Genomic DNA, 24,237 nt, shown 5'->3' on the forward strand with positions numbered 1-24,237 from the left:
TATTTTTCGGGTCAATCAGAAATACAATTTGGCTGCCATGGCCGCTATTTTGCTACTAAGTTCTAATAGGCCGATCTCACTTAAAATTGGTCTAGGAATGATCAGCTCATGGTCCTGACAAAGTTAAGTTAACATTATACTATTTTTTACTCAAATTGGTACATATTTCAACAACAAAAATAAATACTGTAGACTCAGGTGACCGTTAAGGCCCATGGGCCTCTTGTTTAGCTCACATGGCCCTTCGGGTTATGCCGTTCTGTGGCGTCCATCGTCCGTCCGTCAACTTTTTCTTTTGAACGACTTCTTCTTAAGAACTGGATGACCCAGGGTCATGATATTTGGCCAGTAGGTACCTGGGATGGAGTGCTATGAAGTTTCCTCATTTAAAACACAGACCTACTTTAAAGTTCACAGGGGTCAAATATGTTAAAAATTTCAAACAACAATATCCTAGGACTAGTCATGATACTAGGGTATGATATGTCGACCAGCAGTGTGAATCTTTTAAGGTCACCTGAGCTTTGCTCAAGTGACCTATTCCAATCACTTTCCGTCCGTCGACGTACGTCGTGCGGCGTGCGTAAACTTTTACATTATCAACTTCTTCTCAAGAACCAGTGGATGGAATTTTTTCAAACTTGGTCAGAATCATCCTTTGTAGATGAGGCTACCAAATTGTAAAATTGGGATTCCTACCCCAACCCTAGGGGCCAGGGCGGGGCCCAAAAGGGAAAATTAACCAATATTTCAAAAATCTTCTTCTCCAGACTCAAAGGTATTACAGTCATTTTCTCTGCATGGATGGAAAGATCATCAGGGGCTTTCTTTAAATTGTAAATTTCAGGACCCCCGAGCTATCCGTTCTCCCTTGGGGAGGGGGTAAAGTTTACTATAGTTTATATAGGGAAACAACACTTTTGGGTATATTTTGACAATTTTCTGTTGGAAATTATTTTTACTTGGTCAGAATCATCCTTGGAGGAGGAAGATGGTTTTAAATTGTAAAATTGGGATTCCTACCCCAACCCTAGGGGCCAGGGCGGGGCCCAAAAGGGAAAATTAACCAATATTTCAAAAATCTTCTTCTCCAGACTCAGAGGTATTACAGTCATTTTCTCTGCATGGATGGAAAGATCATCAGGGGCTTTATTTAAATTGTAAATTTCAGGACCCCCGAGCTATCCGTTCTCCCTTGGGGAGGGGGTAAAGTTTACTATAGTTTATATAGGGAAACAACACTTTTGGGTATATTTTGACAATTTTCTGTTGGAAATTATTTTTACTTGGTCAGAATCATCCTTGGAGGAGGAAGATGGTTTTAAATTGTAAAATTGGGATTCCTACCCCAACCCTAGGGGCCAGGGCGGGGCCCAAAAGGGAAAATTAACCAATATTTCAAAAATCTTCTTCTCCAGACTCAGAGGTATTACAGTCATTTTCTCTGCATGGATGGAAAGATCATCAGGGGCTTTATTTAAATTGTAAATTTCAGGACCCCCGAGCTATCCGTTCTCCCTTGGGGAGGGGGTAAAGTTTACTATAGTTTATATAGGGAAACAACACTTTTGGGTATATTTTGACAATTTTCTGTTGGAAATTATTTTTACTTGGTCAGAATCATCCTTGGAGGAGGAAGATGGTTTTAAATTGTAAAATTGGGATTCCTACCCCAACCCTAGGGGCCAGGGCGGGGCCCAAAAGGGAAAATTAACCAATATTTCAAAAATCTTCTTCTCCAGACTCAGAGGTATTACAGTCATTTTCTCTGCATGGATGGAAAGATCATCAGGGGCTTTATTTAAATTGTAAATTTCAGGACCCCCGAGCTATCCGTTCTCCCTTGGGGAGGGGGTAAAGTTTACTATAGTTTATATAGGGAAACAACACTTTTGGGTATATTTTGACAATTTTCTGTTGGAAATTATTTTTACTTGGTCAGAATCATCTTTGGTGGATGACAGTATCAGATTGTAAACTTGGAATTCCTGCCCCATCCCCAGGGGTTAGAGCGGGGCCCCAAAGGGAACATTTACAAATATTTTAAAATTCTTATCCTTTGATGACATGACAAGTATTGTATTTCACTTAGTTTACATGCTGATTTCCAAATCACATCTAAACAATAAAATAAAGCTACCAGTACCTATAATATAACTCAGGTGACCGCTAAGGCCCTTGGGCCTCTTGTTTTTATTACAGTAATGAGGTCAAAGGTAAACTTTAAGTGCATTCGGGAGTCAAAGGTCGATGTAGGTTAAAGGCTTTAAAATCAAAATTACAAATTTCATACAACAATATCTTTAGAAGCGTTTAAGAGATGTTTAAATGTCTTGTGTTCTAGTTACCAAATATGATTTTAAGTTACCTTTATGTTAGTTTCATGTAACAAAAGAAACAGATGAGCTGTACAGGCCCTCTGGTCCTCTTGTTATTGAGTTATTGCCCTTTGTTGAAAAATGCTTTCCCGCACAATTTCTCCAAAACTTCTTGGCCAATTTCAATGAAAGTTTTCACAAATGATAACTACCACCTGATGTTGTGCATCCAGGTTTTGATTATTTTTTGTTCAAATGCATGACCTTCACCCATATTCAAGGTCACAGGGATCAAATATGTTTAAATCTTTAAATGACTTGTTTTGAATATTCAAAAGGTCCAGGGTTATTATATTTAGCCAAATTATGCTGGGAACGAAGGGTATAAACTTTCAAAGTCACAGGCGTCATATGTTTAAATCATTTAATAGATTCAAATGGATCAAACACAGATATTTTTCCTGTAGCTGTATATATTAGTCCACTTTTAAGATTACAAGTGTGAGATTAAAACTAGGTGAGCGATTCAGGCCCAATGGGCCTTTTGTTTATTATTAAGTTTATATAATTCATATAGATTAATGCTATATTGAAAACAGCATCAACTAAAGAAATAATACGAAGCCAAGATTATGATTTTTTCCGCCTTTGACCTTTTCGTGTCAATTTGTTTGTTGACATCAAACATAACAAAATGACTTGTCTTTAACCTATTTTATAAGCCCATGATGTGAAACCTATTTTATAAGCCCACGATGTGTAACCTATTTTATAAGCCCACGATGTGTAACCTATATATAAGCCCTCGATGTGTAACCTATTTTATAAGCCCACGATGTGTAACCTATTTTATAAGCCCACGATGTGTAACCTATTGTATAAGCCCACGATGTGTAACCTATTTTATAAGCCCTAGATGTGTAACCTATTTTATAAGCCCACGATGTGTAACCTTTATAAGTCCACGATGAGTAACCTATTTTATAAGCCCACGATGTGAAACCTATTTTATAAGCCCACAATGTGTAACCTTTATAAGCCCACGATGTGTAACCTATATATAAGCACACGATGTGTAACCTATATATAAGCCATCGATGTGTAACCTATTTTATAAGCCCTAGATGTGTACCCTATTTTATAAGCCCACGATGTGTATACTTTATAAGCCCACGATGTGTAACCTTTATAAGTCCACGATGAGTAACCTATTTTATAAGCCCACGATTTGTAACCTTTATAAGCCCACGATGTGTAACCTATTTTATAAGCCCATGATGTGTAACCTATTTCATAAGCCCACGATGTGTAACCTATTTTATAAGCCCACGATGTGTAAACTTTTTTATAAGCTCACGATGTGTAACCTTTATAAGCCCACGATGTGTAACCTATTTCATAAGCCCATGATGTGTAAACTTTTTTATAAGCTCACGATGTGTAACCTTTATGAGCCCACGATGTGTAACCTATTTTATAAGCCCACGATGTGTAACCTTTATGAGCCCACGATGTGTAACCTATTTTCGATGTGTAACCTTTATGAGCCCTTTTATAAGCCCACGATGTGTAAACTTTTTTATAAGCTCACGATGTGTAACCTTTATAAGCCCACGATGTGTAACCTTTATAAGCCCACGATGTGTAACCTTTATAAGCCCACGAAGTGTAACCTATTTTATAAGCCCACGATGTGTAACCTTTATAAGCCCACGATGTGTAACCTATTTTATAATTAATAAGCCCACGATGTGTAACCTATTTTTTAAGCCCACGATGTGTAACCTATTTTATAAGCCCACGATATGTGCTCACAGCCCCGTTCAGGGTTTCTAGCATGGGACTGGTTGATAGAACTTGTAAGGAAATTGAAGAGCAAATAAGGTAAAATATCATCCTTTGTAGATCTGATAAAGATCCTTTCTGGGTGGCCACCAAGATCTTCTAGGATATCTTGTTTTGTTAGTGAGATTTTGTTGCCCCTTTACAATGTTTTACAGGTCAATCGTTGACAATTTGGTGAACCCTCTACAAGAAAAGGGAGAAGACTGGAAGAAAACAGTGGCTCAACTGGATAAAGAACATGCAAAAGGTAAGTGATTTGATTTTGACTGGCGACTCGGTCAGAAGGTCAAAAGGTAAGTGATTTGAATTTGACTGGCGACTGGGTCAGAAGGTCAAAAGGTAAGTGATTTGATTTTGACTGGCGACTGGGTCAGAAGGTCAAAAGTTTTGTAAGTGATTTGATTTTGACTGGTGACTCGGTCAGAAGGTCAAAAGGTAAGTGATTTGATTTTGACTGGCGACTGGGTCAGAAGGTCCAAAGGTAAGTGATTTGATTTTGACTGGCGACTGGGTCAGCAGGTCAAAAGGTAAGTGATTTGATTTTGACTGGCGACTCGGTCAGAAGGTCCAAAGGTAAGTGATTTGATTTTGATTGGCGACTGGGTCAGAAGGTCCAAAGGTAAGTGATTTGATTTTGACTGACGACTGGGTCAGCAGGTCAAAAGGTAAGTGATTTGATTTTGACTGGCGACTGGGTCAGAAGGTCAAAAGGTAAGTGATTTGATTTTGACTGGCGACTGGGTCAGCAGGTCAAATGGTAAGTGATTTGATTTTGACTGGCGACTGGGTCAGAAGGTCAAAAGGTAAGTGATTTGATTTTGACTGGCGACTGGGTCAGGAGGTCAAAAGGTAAGTGATTTACGAGTTTGACTGGCGACTGGGTCAGAAGATCAGAAGGTAATTATAATTGATTTGAGTTTGATTGGCGACTGGGTCAGAAGGTGAAGCTCCAAACAGAAGGTAGTGTTAGTTTCCCTGATCCTAAGGTTCAAGTTAGCTTTACTGTACCATAGTGTTTGCAGTCCTTCTGTCCACCCAGAACCCCTCTATTGTCTGTCTGATGAAATATAAGATAATAGAAAAAATGAAGGGAAAAGATGAAACTTACGTAGAAATTATGTAGATCTTGAGACGATGTCAAGAACCCTTTGAGATCTCTTGTTAAAAGTTGATTAACCTTTAACCTGTAAAAATTATATCACTTAAAAAAAATCAATCCTTGTCATGACAGTATCATTGTATTTCAGAGTACAAGCGTGCTAGACAAGAAATCAAGAAGGCTGCCTCCGACACAATGAGATTACAGAAAAAGGTGAAAAAGAGTACAGGTAACTATGTTTCTTTGTTAGAACCATGGCAATGTGTAGCTATGCCCTTATTCAGAACTCATTTCTCCTCTAATATTGATAATATTGGAATAATTGAAGTACGCAAATATGAAATTTCAAATTCATTCAACAACTGGTTTAGGAGATATGGCATTACAAAAAGAGACATAAAGGCACCTTTTCATCATAAAATGTGTGAATATCGTCTGTAGTGAGCTATTTGGTTGAAAATTGTCTGTTTTGAAGGAAATTAGCTAAACACTCTTCAACTTTTGAAAGCCGCTGCTTGCAACAAACAAATAAAACACTGACATCATGCTTAAACAATGAACATTGTTATACCAGTGCCCATTCGTAGCAGGGAATTTTTTTTTGCCACATGTTACTACATGTTAACTGTCCAGAAACACCATATTTTGGCTATTTCTGCATAGCAACGCAAGTTTGTTGCTATGATAGGACATCTACGCATACACATTGGAAAAAATCTGCACCAAGAAAGATAGCCCCAATTCACCAATATGACGTTTATAACAAAAATCGGCAAATAAATTCAAGTTGAAATTTTCACTTTGTGTGAGGCCAAAAATGACCCATAACCTCCCCCCCAAGTCCTTGGGCCTGGAGCATCGTTGGGCAAAAGGGCTACTGAATTTTGTATACATAGAGGGTGTGATACCACTAAGGGCAGAGGGTGGGTCCAATAGGGGAAAGCCAGGTTCTCCTTTAGTTTCATTGGAGTCATTTTAACCAAATTTGGTCCAGAACAGGGGGAACCAATTTTAAATAAAAGGAAACTGTGGCTCCCCTGGGGGCAAGGAGGCAGGCCCTATAGGGGAACATAGTATAAATGTTTAAAATCCTTTTCCTTATGATGAATATCTTCTACGGTTTAGTATGTAAGAAATGTGAATATCATATGAATATCATCTATGGTTTAGTATGTAAGAAATGTGAATATCATATGAATACATCTATGGTTTATTATGTAAGAAATGTGAATATCATATGAATATCATCTTAGGTTTTTAGTACGTAAGAAATGTGAATATCATATGAATATCATCTTAGGTTTAGTACGTAAGAAATGTGAATATCATATGAATATCATCTTAGGTTTAGTACGTAAGAAATGTGAATATCATATGAATTTCATCTTAGGTTTTTAGTACGTAAGAAATGTGAATATCATATGAATATCATCTTAGGTTTAGTACGTAAGAAATGTGAATATCATATGAATACATCTATGGTTTAGTATGTAAGAAATGTGAATATCATATGAATATCATCCTAGGTTTTTAGTACGTAAGAAATGTGAATATCATATGAATATCATCTACGGTTTAGTATGTAAGAAACATGAATATCATATGAATATCATCTAAAGTTTAGTATGTAAGAAATGTGAATATTATATGAATATCATCTACGGTTTAGTATGCAAGAAATGTGAATATCATATAAATATTATCTACGGTTTAGTATGTAAGAAATGTGAATAACATATAAATATTATCTACGGTTTAGTATGCAAGAAATGTGAATATCATATGATATTTTCTACAGTTTAGTATGCAAGAAATGTGAAAGGGTTGTTTTTGTGGGGGAGACCGAACGCTCATTGAAAGAACGGTTCGAGGAACATGTGAGAGACGAGACATTCAGCTTAAGGCAGAAAAACCTATCAATAGGCATTTCTTTGACCATTTAGCCATTCAGTGATGTTGGGATGACGGTGCTATAACGAGTACACACGGAAGTCAAGTCATATCGACTCTTAGTTGAAGATATAATTATGGCTTAGAAAATTCAAAACCAAATTTCCATATGGGTGTTATATCCAGAGGACCTTCTGACAGGAGTAACACAGTTCTCAACATTGCATTGACGTTTTGTGTGTTTGATGGCGTGCTATTATGACGTCATAGATTCAACGAGTAATTGTGACCTCATACATTTGTGTGTTATATCCTGTACCTCGGTATAAGCAAGATGGACGTTCCTTGAAACAACCGTTAACTTTCACCCTTGAAGAAGGCCATGAGGCTGAAATATTGGGACTTAGAGTGACATTTGTTCTATATAATTACCTTTTTCCCCCTTTGGAAACTGAACTGTCCGAGGTGAAATTATACCCTCAAACACCAGACTGAACTGTCTGAGGTGAAATTATACTGTCAAACATCAGACTGAACTGTCAGAGGTGAATTTATACTGTCAAACATCAGACTGAACTGTCAGAGGTGAATTTATACTGTCAAACATCAGACTGAATAGTCTGAGGTGAAATTATACTGTCAAACATCAGACTGAACTGTCAGAGGTGAATTTATACTGTCAAACATCAGACTGAACTGTCAGAGGTGAATTTATACTGTCAAACATCAGACTGAATAGTCTGAGGTGAAATTATACTGTCAAACATCAGACTGAACTGTCAGAGGTGAATTTATACTGTCAAACATCAGACTGAACTGTCAGAGGTGAATTTATACTGTCAAACATCAGACTGAATAGTCTGAGGTGAAATTATACTGTCAAACATCAGACTGAACTGTCAGAGGTGAATTTATACTGTCAAACATCAGACTGAACTGTCAGAGGTGAATTTATACTGTCAAACATCAGACTGAATAGTCTGAGGTGAAATTATACTGTCAAACATCAGACTGAACTGTCAGAGGTGAATTTATACTGTCAAACATCAGACTGAACTGTCAGAGGTGAATTTATACTGTCAAACATCAGACTGAATAGTCTGAGGTGAAATTATTCTGTCAAACATCAGACTGAACTGTCAGAGGTGAATTTATACTGTCAAACATCAGACTGAACTGTCAGAGGTGAATTTATACTGTCAAACATCAGACTGAATAGTCTGAGGTGAAATTATACTGTCAAACATCAGACTGAACTGTCAGAGGTGAATTTATACTGTCAAACATCAGACTGAACTGTCAGAGGTGAATTTATACTGTCAAACATCAGACTGAATAGTCTGAGGTGAAATTATACTGTCAAACATCAGACTGAACTGTCAGAGGTGAATTTATACTGTCAAACATCAGACTGAACTGTCAGAGGTGAATTTATACTGTCAAACATCAGACTGAATAGTCTGAGGTGAAATTATTCTGTCAAACATCAGACTGAACTGTCAGAGGTGAATTTATACTGTCAAACATCAGACTGAACTGTCAGAGGTGAATTTATACTGTCAAACATCAGACTGAATAGTCTGAGGTGAAATTATACTGTCAAACATCAGACTGAACTGTCAGAGGTGAATTTATACTGTCAAACATCAGACTGAACTGTCAGAGGTGAATTTATACTGTCAAACATCAGACTGAATAGTCTGAGGTGAAATTATACTGTCAAACATCAGACTGAACTGTCAGAGGTGAATTTATACTGTCAAACATCAGACTGAACTGTCAGAGGTGAATTTATACTGTCAAACATCAGACTGAATAGTCTGAGGTGAAATTATACTGTCAAACATCAGACTGAACTGTCAGAGGTGAATTTATACTGTCAAACATCAGACTGAACTGTCAGAGGTGAATTTATACTGTCAAACATCAGACTGAATAGTCTGAGGTGAAATTATACTGTCAAACATCAGACTGAACTGTCAGAGGTGAATTTATACTGTCAAACATCAGACTGAACTGTCAGAGGTGAATTTATACTGTCAAACATCAGACTGAATAGTCTGAGGTGAAATTATACTGTCAAACATCAGACTGAACTGTCAGAGGTGAATTTATACTGTCAAACATCAGACTGAACTGTCAGAGGTGAATTTATACTGTCAAACATCAGACTGAATAGTCTGAGGTGAAATTATACTGTCAAACATCAGACTGAACTGTCAGAGGTGAATTTATACTGTCAAACATCAGACTGAACTGTCAGAGGTGAATTTATACTGTCAAACATCAGACTGAATAGTCTGAGGTGAAATTATACTGTCAAACATCAGACTGAACTGTCAGAGGTGAATTTATACTGTCAAACATCAGACTGAACTGTCAGAGGTGAATTTATACTGTCAAACATCAGACTGAATAGTCTGAGGTGAAATTATTCTGTCAAACATCAGACTGAATAGTCTGAGGTGAAATTATTCTTTCAAAAGTCAAGAGGTTTACTGCCAAAGTTCAGACTTATCTGTCAGAAGTCAAAATAAACTGTCAGAGGTCAAATTCTTATCAGCGGTCAGACAAATCTTCAAAGTTCAAAAAATTAGACTAATTCTTATTGGTTAAATATTATGTATAAAGTTGTGTCTGTTACACCAGTTATTATTTGTTCCCAGGTAAGAATGACATGCAGATTAAACTGGATAGTGCCATGCAAGATGTCAATGACAAATACCTGCTGCTGGAGGAGACGGAGAAAACTGCTGTGAGAAATGCACTGATAGAAGAACGGGGGCGCTTCTGTATCTTCATCGGCTGCCTACGACCATTTGTGGTAATTATAAGTCTTAACATCAGCATTCAATAAAAAACTCAATGTAATGATATGTAATTTTTGCAGTTTTTGTGTGTTGAAATCAAGTTTGAGGTGTGCAAATCAGATAGCTGTAGATATGGTCAGAGCTGTTATGTTTCCTGTATATTTTTTCAGAGCTGTTGTTTTTCCTTTAGATATGTTCAGAGCTGATGTTTTTCCTATAGATATGTTCAGCAGAGCTGTTGTTTTTCCGGTAGATATGTTCAGCAAAGCTGTTGTTTTTCCTGTAGATATGTTCCGCAGAGCTGTTGTTTTTCCTGTAGATAAGTTCAGAACTGTTGTTTTTCCTGTAGATATGTTCAGCAGAGCTGTTGTTTTTCCTGTAGATATGTTCAGCAGAGCTGTTGTTTTCCTGTAGATATGTTCAGCAGAGCTGTTGTTTTTCTGGTAGATATATTCAGAGCTGTTGTTTTTCTTGTAGATATGTTCAGAGCTGTTGTTTATCCTGTAGATATGTTCAGAGCTGTTGTTTTTCCTGTAGATATGTTCAGCAGAGCTGTTGTTTTTTCTGTAGAAATGTTCAGCAGAGCTGTTGTTTTTCTTGTAGATATATTCAGACCTGTTGTTTTCTTGTAGATATGTTCAGAGCTGTTGTTTTATCCTGTAGATATGTTCAGAGCTGTCGTTTTTCCTGTAGATATGTTCAGAACTTTTGTTATATCCTGTAGATATGATCAGAGCTGTTGTTTTTCCTGTAGATTTGTTCAGCAGAACTGTTGTTTTTCCTGTAGATATATTCAGAGCTGTTGTTTTTTCTGTAGATATGTTCAGAGCTGTTGTTTTTCCTGTAGATATGTTCAGCAGAGCTGTTGTTTTTCCTGTAGATATGTTCAGCAGAGCTGTTGTTTTTCCTGTAGATATGTTCAGAGCTGTTGTTTTTCCTGTAGATTTTTTCAGAGCTGTTGTTTTTCCTGTAGATATGTTCAGAGCTGTTGTTTTTCCTGTAGATATGTTCAGAGCTGTTGTTTTTCAAAAAGATCGTTGAGTTGCATGGTCTGCCATCTAGAAAAGTCAGCATTTTCTCTGGATCCTTTCATTTACAGAACTTTAAGACAAATTAATATATAACTTATATTCTTGATAAATAATTAATAAAAAATACAAAGTAGAAATTCATGTTCCCATATAAGTGATAAGGCAATTAATGTAATGTTATTAAATTGATCAGAATAAACCCGTTAGTAAACACCATCATCTAACAGTAGCTATATAGATGTATATGAATTACGTTCTCAGCGACTAACATTTTGGCAGCAAAGTTATAGTCCTATTATCTTCACAAGATAAAAACTTTACATTGACAGACCAGATTTGCTAAGGCCACAGGGCCAATGGACCATCATTACTTTCAAACATTGATGAAGAGAAAAGATGAAACTTACATAGAACTAATGAAGATCTTACAATGATAGACACCAATATTCATTTCTTGTTATTGTCAGATGGAAATATGTACAAATAATAAGAAATTGATTTCAAAATGTCCATTTCTGAATTTCAACTGTATCTTGGTATGTGGCAGTACCTCTTTTGAATAATTTCTTTGTTGTACTAGGAACATGAGATTGGCCTACTGACAGAAATAACACATCTGCAGGAGATTATGGATGGGTTATGCTATGGGGCCAGTGAGCCAGACAAATTGCCAACTGCAAGTGAACAGTGCATAATCGACATGAAAGGCCAGGACACCACTACATGGAACTTCCAGGTACTCATGATCACTAGCCAACATTTGTTTTAGTTGTCTACAGTAGTCAACACTTGTTTTAGTTGTCTGAAGTAGCCAACACTTGTTTTAGTTGTCTGAAGTAGCCAACACTTGTTTTAGTTGTCTACAGTAGTCAACACTTGTTTTAGTTGCCTACATTAGCCAACACTTGTTTTAGTTGTCTGCAGTAGCAAACACTTGTTTTAGTTGTCTGAAGTAGCCAACACTTGTTTTAGTTGTCTACAGTAGTCAGCACTTATTTTAGTTGTCTGAAGTAGTCAACACTTGTTTTAGTTGTCTGCAGTCGCCAACACTTGTTTTAATTGTCTACAGTAGCCAACACTTGTTTTAGTTGTCTACTGTAGCCAACACTTGTTTTTATTGTCTACAGTAGCCAACACTTGTTTTAGTTGTCTACAGTAGCCAACACTTGTTTTAGTTGTCTGAAGTAGCCAACACTTGTTTTAGTTGTCTACATTAGACAACACTTGTTTTAGTTGTCTACATTAGCCAACACCTGTTTTAGTTGTCTGAAGTAGCCAACACTTGTTTCAGTTGTCTGCAGTAGCCAACACTTGTTTTAGTTGTCTGCAGTAGCAAACACTTGTTTAAGTTGTCTGAAGTAGTCAACACTTGTTTTAGTTGTCTACATTAGCCAACTCTTGTTTTAGTTGTCTGAAGTAGCCAACTTTTGTTTTAGTTGTCTGAAGTAGCCAACACTTGTTTCAGTTGTCTGAAGTAGCCAACACTTGTTTTAGTTGTCTGCAGTAGCAAACACTTGTTTTAGTTGTCTGAAGTAGCCAACAATTGTTTTAGTTGTCTGCAGTAGCCAACACTTGTTTTTGTTGTCTGAAGTAGCCAACACTTGTTTTAGTTGTCTGGAGTAGCAAACACTTGTTTCAGTTGTCTGAAGTAGCCAACACTTGTTTTAGTTGTCTACATGAGCCAACACTTGTTTTAGTTGTCTACATGAGCCAACACTTGTTTTAGTTGTCTACATGAGCCAACACTTGTTTTAGTTGTCTACATGAGCCAACACTTGTTTTAGTTGTCTACATGAGCCAACACTTGTTTTAGTTGTCTACATGAGCCAACACTTGTTTTAGTTGTCTACATTAGCCAACACTTGTTTTAGTTGTCTGAAGTAGCCAACACTTGTTTTATTGTTTTAGTTTTCTGCAGTAGCCAACACTTGTTTTAGTTGTCTGAAGTAGCCAACACTTGTTTTAGTTGTCTGCAGTAGCAAACACTTGTTTAAGTTGTCTGAAGTAGTCAACACTTGTTTTAGCTGTCTGCAGTAGCCAACACTTGTTTTAATTGTCTACAGTAGCCAACACTTGTTTTAGTTGTCTACAGTAGCCAACACTTGTTTTAATTGTCTACAGTAGCCAACACTTGTTTTAGTTGTCCGCAGTAGTCAACACTTGCTTAAGTTGTCCACAGTAGTCAACACTTGTTTTAGTTGTCTGCAGTAGTCAACACTTGCTTAAGTTGTTTTAGTTGTCTACAGTAGCCAACAATTGTTTTAGTTGTCTGCAGTAGCCAACACTTGTTTTAGTTGTCTGCAGTAGTCAACACTTGCTTAAGTTGTCTACAGTAGTCAACACTTGTTTTAGTTGTCTACAGTAGCCAACACTTGTTTTAATTGTCTACAGTAGCAGCAGCCAACACTTGTTTTAGTTGTCTGAAGTAGCCAACACTTGTTTTAGTTGTCTGAAGTTGCCAACACTTGTTTTAGTTGTCTACATTAGACAACACTTGTTTTAGTTGTCTGCAGTAGCCAACACTTGTTTTTGTTGTCTGAAGTAGCAAACACTTGTTTTAGTTGTCTGCAGTAGCCACCACTTGTTTTAGTTGTCTGCAGTAGTCAACATTTGTTTTAGTTGTCTGCAGTAGCCAACACTTGTTTTTGTTGTCTGAAGTAGCAAACACTTGTTTTAGTTGTCTGCAGTAGCCACCACTTGTTTTAGTTGTCTGCAGTAGTCAACATTTGTTTTAGTTGTCTGCAGTAGCCAACACTTGTTTTAGTTGTCTACATTAGACAACACTTGTTTTAGTTGTCTGCAGTAGCCACCACTTGTTTTAGTTGTCTGCAGTAGTCAACACTTGTTAGGTCACCTGAGCTTTAGCTCAAGTGACCTATTGCTATCCGTCTTCGTCCGTCGTCGTCCGTCGTCCATTAACATTTTACATTTTAAACTTAAGCTGAAATACTGGCAAAGGGATTTCATTAATATTTCATGGGAAGGTTACTGACATCTCCCTGACCAAGTGTTGTTGTTTTTCGGGTCGATCAGAAATCCAATATGGCCACCAAGGCCGCCATTTTGAAAAACTATTTCAAACTTAAAGTCAAGTTCGGCTAGGCCGATTGAAATGAAACTTTTTAGGAATGATCGACTCATGGTCCTTACAAAGTGTTGTTATTTTTCGGGTCAAGCAGAAATCCAATATGTAGCCAACAATTGTTTTAGTTGTCTGCAGTAGTCAACACTTGTTAGGTCACCTGAGCTTTAGCTCAAGTGACCTATTGCTATCCGTCTTCGTCCGTCGTCGTCCGTCGTCCATTAACATTTTACAATTTCAACTTAAGCTGGAATACTGGCAAAGGGATTTCATTAATATTTCATGGGAAGGTTACTGACATCTCCCTGACCAAGTGTTGTTGTTTTTCGGGTCGATCAGAAATCCAATATGGCCACCAAGGCCGCCATTTTGAAAAACTATTTCAAACTTAAAGTCAAGTTCGGCTAGGCCGATTGAAATGAAACTTTTTAGGAATGATCGACTCATGGTCCTTACAAAGTGTTGTTATTTTTCGGGTCAAGCAGAAATCCAATATGTAGCCAACAATTGTTTTAGTTGTCTGCAGTAGTCAACACTTGTTAGGTCACCTGAGCTTTAGCTCAAGTGACCTATTGCTATCCGTCTTCGTCCGTCGTCGTCCGTCGTCCATTAACATTTTACATTTTAAACTTAAGCTGAAATACTGGCAAAGGGATTTCATTAATATTTCATGGGAAGGTTACTGACATCTCCCTGACCAAGTGTTGTTGTTTTTCGGGTCGATCAGAAATCCAATATGGCCACCAAGGCCGCCATTTTGAAAAACTATTTCAAACTTAAAGTCAAGTTCGGCTAGGCCGATTGAAATGAAACTTTGTAGGAATGATCGACTCATGGTCCTTACAAAGTGTTGTTATTTTTCGGGTCAAGCAGAAATCCAATATGGCCGATACGGTCGCTATTTTGAAAATAACTATTTCAAACTTAAAAACTTGTTCTAATAGTCTGATTTAACTGAAAATCGGTCTAGGAATGATCAGCTCATGGTCCTGACAAACTTAAGTTAACTTTATACTTACCTAATTTTTACTCAAATTGGTACAACAAAAAATACTGTAGGACTCAGGTGACAGTTAAGGCCCATGGGCCTCTTGTTTTAGTTATCTACAGTAGTCACCACTTGATCCTGGTCCACTTTGATGTTGGTCTACATGAAGTCATGGTTTGTTGGTTGTATCGTACTGAAGGGCCAAGTGAGCCATGGTCAACAGGCGTCAACATTTTACTTCAAACAACTTCTTTGGTAAAACCAAAAGGTTCAGGGTGATGATATTTGGCCAGCAGGATGTTGGCATGAAGGGCTACCAAGTGTGTTAAAATGAATGACCTTTGCCCATATTCAAGGTCACAGGGTGGTCAAATATGTTTAAACTTTTAAACAACTTCTTCTAAATAACCAAGAGGTCTAGCGTGTTGATATTTGGCCAATAGCATGCGGGGATGAAGGGCTAGCAAGTTTGGTCAAATGAATGACCTTCGTCCATATTCAAGGTCACGGGTCAATTGTCTCTAAAACCTTTAAAAAACTTCTTACGTAAAACCAAAAGGTTCAGGGTGATGATATTTTGCCAGCAGGATGTTGGCATGAAGGGCTACCAAGTTTGTTAAAATGAATGATTCTTGCCCATATTCAAGGTCACCGGGGTCAATTGTCTTCAAAACCTTTAAACGACTTCTTCTGTTTAGTCTAAAGGTCCAGGGTTATGATATTTGGTCAGAAGGTTTTTGGAATGAAGGGCTAGCAAGTTTGGTCAAATGAATGACCTTTGCCCATATTCAAGGTCACAGGTGTCAATTGTCTTGAAAACCTTTAAAACACTTCTGTTCAACCTAAATGTCCAGGGTTAAGATATTTGGTCAGGAGGTTTTTGGAATGAAGGGCTAGCAAGTTTGTTCAAATGAATGATTCTTGCCCATATTCAAGGTCACCGGGGTCAATTGTCTTCAAAACCTTTAAACAACTTCTTCTGTTTAATCTAAAGGTCCAGGGTGATGATATTTGGCCAGTAGCATGTGGGGATGAAGTACTACCAAGTTTGTTCAAATGAAGGACATTTGCCCATTTTCAAGGTCACAGGGTTCAAAATGTTGATCTCTTTACGACTTCTTCTTAATAACTTAAGCAAACAGGGTGATTGGTTGTTGATGTGAATGACCTTGGCACACTTTCATGGTCACATCTGGTCCATAGTGCATAAATCTTTAAAAGTCATTTTCTCAAACAAAAGGTAAAAGGTGGTTTATTTTGCAAGTTGCATTCAGGGATGAAGGTCTATAAAGTTTGATCAACTTCATGTCCATGTTTGACTTTGGAGGTGACAGGGGTCAAATGTGTATTAATCATTTAACAGATTTTTCTAAATGATTTTAAGTCATTAGACACTGATATTTTGCCTGTAGCTTTATTTTAGTCCACTTTTGAGGTTACAATTGTGAGATTCGAGATTGTGAGACAGGAGGCACGGTGGTCCAGTGGTAGGACGCCGGGCTCGTGATGAAAGGGTTGCAGGTTCGCGCCACGGCACGGCAATGTGTTGTAGCTTTGAGCAAGATACTTTACTCCGCTTGTTCCAGTCTACTCGGCTGTAAATGAGTACGTGGTTGGGCAGTGCTAGAATTGTTGAATGCTAGCTGTTAGCGCCGAAATGGCAGCTCCGGCTATATGCTCCCCAGGGAGTTGAGAAATGTATTGGCTAGTTACAAAGGCCCTATAACCACGGATAATGATTTGTGAACCGCTTTGAGACAACCTACCAACTAGGTTGTGATAAAGCGGTATATAAGAACCTCAAATTATTATTAATTAGTATTATTATTAATACTAATACCAGGTGAGCGATGCAGGTCCATTGGGCCTCTTGTTTTAGGAATTGTAAGCATCTGACCAATAGTGCATATACGGTCTACACTAGAGGTGTAACGATGTGTTGAGGAATTGTATCATATCTTGATGAGCGCCTATATGCATCGTGGCATTCGCCGATATCGCGATACTTAAAAAAGTTACGTTCGGCCGGTAACCGCTCTTTTAGAGTGGTTAATATCCCTTGGTCACAACCATTTAGGCTTATAATCTTGAATATTTCAGGGACTTTCTGAAATATTTAGAAAAGTACTCGCGGCAATAAATTGGTAAAATTTTGCTTAATAATTCAAGAATGCATTACATTGTCAGAATAATCTGTGTATCTGTGTGAACCAGATTTTCTGAGGTTACTTTTTTTGTGAATTTATACTTGCAGCAACAGTCCCCACCTAGTTCTCCAAGCTCCTTGGGCTCCAGGAAATCCAGCATGTGTAGCATCAACAGTATCAATAGTTCATCCAGTGGGTCCCTCAAGTCACACTCCCCTAGTCACTTGACAAGGAACCGAAACTCTGTACAGGTAAGTAGTCACTTTACCAGAAATTGTAACTCTGTATTAGTCAGTAGTCACTTCACCAGGACCTGTAACTCTGTATTAGTCAGTGGTCACTTCACCAGGACCTGTAACTCTATATAAGTCAGTAGTCACTTCACCAGGACCTGTAACTCTGTATTAGTCAGTAGTCACTTCACCAGGAACTATAATTCTGTATTAGTCAGTAGTCGCTTCACCAGGACCTGTAACTCTGTATTAGTCAGCAGTCACTTCACCAGGAACTGTAAATCTGTATTAGTCAGTAGTCACCTCACCAGGAACTGTAACTCTGTATAAGTCAGTAGTCACTTCACCAGGAACTGTAACTCTGTATAAGTCAGTAGTCGCTTCACCAGGACCCGTAACTCTGTATTAGTCAGTAGTCACTTCACCAGGAACTGTAACTCTGTATTAGTCAGTAGTCACTTTACCAGGAACTGTTACTCTGTACTAGTCAGTAGTCACTTCACCAGGAACTGTTACTCTGTATTAGTCAGTAGTCACTTCACCAGGAACTATAATTCTGTATTAGTCAGTAGTCGCTTCACCAGGAACTGTAAATCTGTATAAGTCAGTAGTCCCTTCACCAGGACCTGTAACTCTGTATAAGTCAGTAGTCACTTCATCAGGACCTGTAACTCTGTATTAGTCAGTAGTCCCTTCACCAGGACCTGTAACTCTGTATAAGTCAGTAGTCACTTCATCAGGACCTGTAACTCTGTATTAGTCAGTAGTCACTTCCCCAGGACCTGTTTCTCTGTATTAGTCAGTAGTCACTTCACCAGGAACTTTAACTCTGTACTAGTCAGTAGTCACTTCACCAGGAACTGTTACTCTGTATAAGTCAGTAGTCGCTTCACCAGGACCTGTAACTCTGTATTAGTCAGTAGTCACTTCACCAGGACCTGTAACTCTGTATTAGTCAGTAGTCACTTCACCAGGAACTGTAACTCTGTATAAGTCAATAGTCACTTCACCAGGACCTGTAACTCTGTATAAGTCAGTAGTCACTTCACCAGGAACTGTAAATCTGTATTAGTCAGTAGTCACTTTACCGGGAACTGTTACTCTGTACTAGTCAGTAGTCACTTCACCAGGAACTGTTACTCTGTATTAGTCAGTAGTCACTTCACCAGGAACTGTGACTCTGTATTAGTCAGTAGTCACTTCACCAGGACCTTTAACTCTGTACTAGTCAGTAGTCACTTCATCAGGACCTGTAACTCTGTATTAGTCAGTGGTCGCTTCACCAGGACCTGTAACTCTATATAAGTCAGTAGTCACTTCACCAGGAACTGTAACTCTGTATTAGTCAGTAGTCACTTCACCAGGCCCTTTAACTCTGTACTAGTCAGTAGTCACTTCATCGGGACCTGTAACTCTGTATTAGTCAGTAGTCGCTTCATCAGGACCTGTAACTCTGTAAAAGTCAGAAGTCACTTCATCAGGACCTGTAAATCTCTATTAGTCAGTAGTCACTTCACCAGGCCCTTTAACTCTGTACTAGTCAGTAGTCACTTCACCAGGAACTGTTACTCTGTATTAGTCAGTAGTCACTTTACCGGGAACTGTTACTCTGTACTAGTCAGTAGTCACTTCATCGGGACCTGTAACTCTGTATTAGTCAGTGCTCGCTTCACCAGGACCTGTAACTCTGTATAAGTCAGTAGTCGCTTCACCGGGAACTGTAACTCTGTATAAGTCAGTAGTCGCTTCGACAGGAACTGTAACTCTGTATTAGTCAGTAGTCGCTTCAACAGGAACTGTAAATCTGTATAAGTCAGTAGTCACTTCACCAGGACCTGTAACTCTGTATAAGTCAGTAGTCACTGCACCAGGAACTGTAACTCTGTATTAGTCATTAGTCACTTCACCAGGACCTTTAACTCTGTATTAGTCAGTAGTCACCTCACCAGGAACTGTAACTCTGCATAAGTCAGTAGTCACTTCACCAGGAACTGTAACTCTGTATAAGTCAGTGGTCACTTCACCAGGAACTGTACCTCTGTATAAGTCAGTAGTCACTTTACCGGGAACTGTAACTCTATATAAGTCAGTAGTCACTTCACCAGGAACTGTAACTCTGTATTAGTCAGTAGTCGCTTCACCAGGAACTGTAAATCTGTATAAGTCAGTAGTCACTTCACCAGGAACTGTAACTCTGTATTAGTCAGTAGTCGCTTCACCAGGAACTGTAAATCTGTATTAGTCAGTAGTCACTTCACCGGGAACTGTAACTCTGTATAAGTCAGTAGTCACTTCATCAGGAACTGTAAATCTGTATTAGTCAGTAGTCACTTCACCAGGAACTGTCACTCTGTATTAGTCAGTAGTCACTTTACCGGGAACTGTAACTCTGTATTAGTCAGTAGTCACTTCATCAGGACCTGTAACTCTGTATTAGTCAGTAGTCACTTTACCGGTAACTGTAACGCTGTATAGGTCAGGAGTCACTTCATCAGGACCTGTAACTCTGTATTAGTCAGTAGTCACTTTACCGGTAACTGTAACGCTGTATAGGTCAGTAGTCACTTCATCAGGACCTGTAACTCTGTATTAGTCAGTAGTCACTTTACCGGGAACTGTAACTCTGTATAAGTCAGTAGTCACTTCATCAGGACTTGTAACTCTGTATTAGTCAGTAGCCACTTCACCAGGAACTGTAACTCTGTATTAGTCAGTAGTCACTTCACCATGAACTGTAACTCTGTATTAGTCAATAGTCACTTTACCGGGAACTGTAACTCTGTATTAGTCAATAGTCACTTTACCAGGAACTGTAACTCTGTATTAGTCAGTAGTCACTTTACCGGGAACTGTAACTCTGTATAAGTCAGTAGTCACTTCATCAGGACCTGTAACTCTGTATTAGTCAGTAGTCACTTCATCAGGACCTGTACCTCTGTAAAAGTCAGTAGTCACTTCATCAGGACCTGTAACTCTGTAAAAGTCAGTAGTCACTTTATCAGGAACTTTAACTCTGTAAAAGTCAGTAGTCACTTCATCAGGACCTTTAACTCTGTATTAGTCAGTAGTCAATTCACTAGGAACTGTAACTCTGTATTAGTCAGTAGTCGCTTCATCAGGACCTGTAACTCTGTAAAAGTCAGTAGTCACTTCATCAGGACCTGTAAATCTCTATTAGTCAGTAGTCTCTTCCCCAGGAACTGTAACTCTGTAAAAGTCAGTAGTCACTTAATCAGGACCTGTAAATCTCCATTAGTCAGTAGTCACTTTACCAGGACCTTTAACTCTGTGTAAGTCAGTAGTCACTTAATCAGGACCTGTAAATCTCTATTAGTCAGTAGTCACTTCACCAGGACCTGTAACTCTGTACAAGTCAGTAGTCACTTCACCAGGACCTTTAACTCTGTATAAGTCAGTAGTCACTTCACCAGGAACTATAACTCTGTATTAGTCATTAGTCACTTCACCAGGAACTGTAACTCTGTATTAGTCTCTTACATACATATAATGGTATATCTACATACATTTATATCTCTCTTACATACATGTAATGGTATATCTACATACATTCATTCATATCTCTCTTACATACATGTAATGGTATATCTACATACATTTATATCTCTCTTACATGTCATGGTATATCTACATACATTTATATCTCTCTTACATACATGTCATGGTATATCTACATACATTTATATCTCTCTTACATGCATGTCTCCATTTTATTTACGACCAGCAGCATCCCAAAGTAGGTGACGTTGTACGCCTTACAAGTGTGTCATCACAAGACTCTGGGTTTACCTCTCAAGACACATTGTTCCTGCGACCGGCTACCCCAAACTCTCTCAGTATCCGACAGAAGGTAGGCCTCCCCAATAGAATCGAGCGGACACCAAGCAACATGCTAGTGTAACAATGTTTGTACAGGATCATAACACATGTATCTCTACTTCCACATTGTATGTCGGTCTGCTATTTAACATACAAAACTGTGTTAGTATGTAACACAAAACTATGTTAGTCATGAAACACACAAAATTGTGTTCTTAATCAGGACCTGTAAATCTCTGTCATGTAACACACAAAACTGTGTTAGTATGTAATACACAAAACTGTGTTAGTATGTAACACACAAAACTATGTTTGTCGTGAAACACAAAAAACTGTGTTAGTCATGTAACACACAAAACTGTGTTAGTATGTAATACACAAAACTGTGTTAGTATGTAACACAAAACTATGTTAGTCATATAACACAAAACTGTGTTAGTATGTAACACAAAACTATGTTAGTCATGTAACACACAAAACTATGTTAGTATGTAACACAAAACTATGTTAGTATGTAACACACAAAACTATGTTAGTATGTAACACACAAAACTATGTTAGTATGTAACACAAAACTGTGTTAGTATGTAACACACAAAACTGTGTTAATATGTAACACAAAACTATGTTAGTATGTAACACAAAACTATGTTTGTCATGCAACACACAAAACTGTGTTAGTATGTAACACAAATCTATGTTTGTCATGTAACACACAAAACTGTGTTAGTATTAGTATGTAACACAAAACTATGTTAGTCATATAACACACAACTGTGTTAGTATGTAACACAAAACTATGTTAGTCATATAACACACAACTGTGTTAGTATGTAACACAAAACTATGTTAGTATGTTCATGTAACACAAAACTATGTTAGTCATGTAACACAAAACTGTGTTAGTATGTAACACACAAAACTGTGTTAATATGTAACTCTAAACTATGTTAGTATGTAACACAAAACTGTGTTAGTCATGTAACACAAAACTATGTTTGTCATGTAACACACAAAGCTGTGTTAGTATGTAACACAAAACTATGTTAGACATGTAACACACAAAACTATGTTAGTATGTAACACACAAAACTATGTTAGTATGTAACACAAAACTATGTTAGTATGTTCATGTAACACAAAACTATGTTAGTCATGTAACACAAAACTGTGTTAGTCATGTAACACAAAACTATGTTTGTCATGTAACACACAAAACTGTGTTAGTATTAGTATGTAACACAAAACTATGTTAGTCATATAACACACAACTGTGTTAGTATGTAACACAAAACTATGTTAGTATGTAACACAAAACTATGTTTGTCATTTAACACACAAAACTGTGTTAGTATGTAACACAAAACTATGTTTGTCATGTAACACACAAAGCTGTGTTAGTATGTAACACAAAACTATGTTAGTCATATAACACACAACTGTGTTAGTATGTAACACAAAACTATGTTAGTATGTAACACACAAAACTATGTTAGTATGTAACACAAAACTATGTTAGTCATATAACACACAAAACTATGTTAGTATGTAACACAAAACTGTGTTAGTATGTAACACACAAAACTGTGTTAATATGTAACTCTAAACTATGTTAGTATGTAACACAAAACTGTGTTAGTATGTAACACACAAAACTGTGTTAATATGTAACACAAAACTATGTTAGTATGTAGCACAAAACTGTGTTAGTCATGTAACACACAAAACTATGTTAGTCATGTAACACACAAAATTGTGTTAGGATGTAACACACAAAACTGTGTTTGTCGTGAAACACAAAAAACTGTGGTAGTATGTAACACAAAACTATGTTTGTCATGTAACACAAAACTATGTTAGTCATGAAACACACAAAATTGTGTTAGTATGTAACACAAAACTATGTTTGTCATGTAACACACAAAACTGTGTTAGTATTAGTATGTAACACAAAACTATGTTAGTCATGAAACACACAAAATTGTGTTAGTATGTAACACAAAACTATGTTTGTCATGTAACACACAAAGCTGTGTTAGTATGTAACACAAAACTATGTTAGTCATATAACACACAAAACTATGTTAGTATGTAACACAAAACTATGTTTGTCATGCAACACACAAAACTGTGTTAGTATGTAACACACAAAACTGTGTTTGTCGTGAAACACAAAAAACTGTGGTAGTATGTAACACAAAACTATGTTTGTCATGTAACACAAAACTATGTTAGTCATGTAACACAAAAAACTATGTTAGTCATGTAACACACAAAACTATGTTTGTCGTGAAACACAAAAAACTGTGTTAGTATGTAACACAAATCTATGTTTGTCATGTAACACACAAAACTGTGTTAGTATTAGTATGTAACACAAAACTATGTTAGTCATATAACACACAACTGTGTTAGTATGTAACACAAAACTATGTTAGTCATATAACACACAACTGTGTTAGTATGTAACACAAAACTATGTTAGTATGTAACACACAAAACTATGTTAGTATGTAACACAAAACTGTGTTAGTATGTAACACACAAAACTGTGTTTGTCGTGAAACACAAAAAACTGTGTTAGTCATGTAACAAACAAAACTGTGTTAGTCATGTAACACAAAACTATGTTTGTCATGTAACACAAAACTATGTTAGTCATGTAACACACAAAACTGTGTTTGTCGTGAAACACAAAAAACTGTGTTAGTATGTAACACAAAACTATGTTTGTCATGTAACACACAAAACTGTGTTAGTATGTAACACAAAACTATGTTAGTATGTAGCACAAAACTGTGTTAGTCATGTAACACACAAAACTATGTTAGTATGTAACACAAAACTATGTTTGTCATGTAACACACAAAACTATGTTAGTATGTAACACACAAAACTGTGTTAGTATGTAACACACAAAACTGTGTTAATATGTAACACAAAACTATGTTAGTATG

General features: G+C 37.3%; 1 protein-coding gene across 4 annotated transcripts in view; it reads left to right on the plus strand.

The window, feature by feature from the left end:
- Positions 1 to 24,237, plus strand: part of LOC110454375 (metastasis suppressor protein 1-like) — a 104,220-nt gene that overhangs the window by 30,339 nt on the left and 49,644 nt on the right. For 3 of the 4 annotated variants that reach the window (XM_021503843.1, XM_021503846.1, XM_021503844.1), the window contains exons 5-10: positions 4,319 to 4,410; positions 5,411 to 5,491; positions 9,819 to 9,976; positions 11,574 to 11,729; positions 17,318 to 17,461; positions 21,189 to 21,311. In XM_021503843.1, the coding sequence (XP_021359518.1) occupies positions 4,319 to 4,410; positions 5,411 to 5,491; positions 9,819 to 9,976; positions 11,574 to 11,729; positions 17,318 to 17,461; positions 21,189 to 21,311 (754 nt within the window). The remainder of the gene's footprint in view (positions 1 to 4,318; positions 4,411 to 5,410; positions 5,492 to 9,818; positions 9,977 to 11,573; positions 11,730 to 17,317; positions 17,462 to 21,188; positions 21,312 to 24,237) is intronic. The other variant, XM_021503845.1, reaches the window with a different exon arrangement.

Source organism: Mizuhopecten yessoensis, unplaced genomic scaffold (assembly GCF_002113885.1).
Source record: "Mizuhopecten yessoensis strain PY_sf001 unplaced genomic scaffold, ASM211388v2 scaffold7817, whole genome shotgun sequence".
Lineage (NCBI taxonomy): Eukaryota > Metazoa > Mollusca > Bivalvia > Pectinida > Pectinidae > Mizuhopecten > Mizuhopecten yessoensis.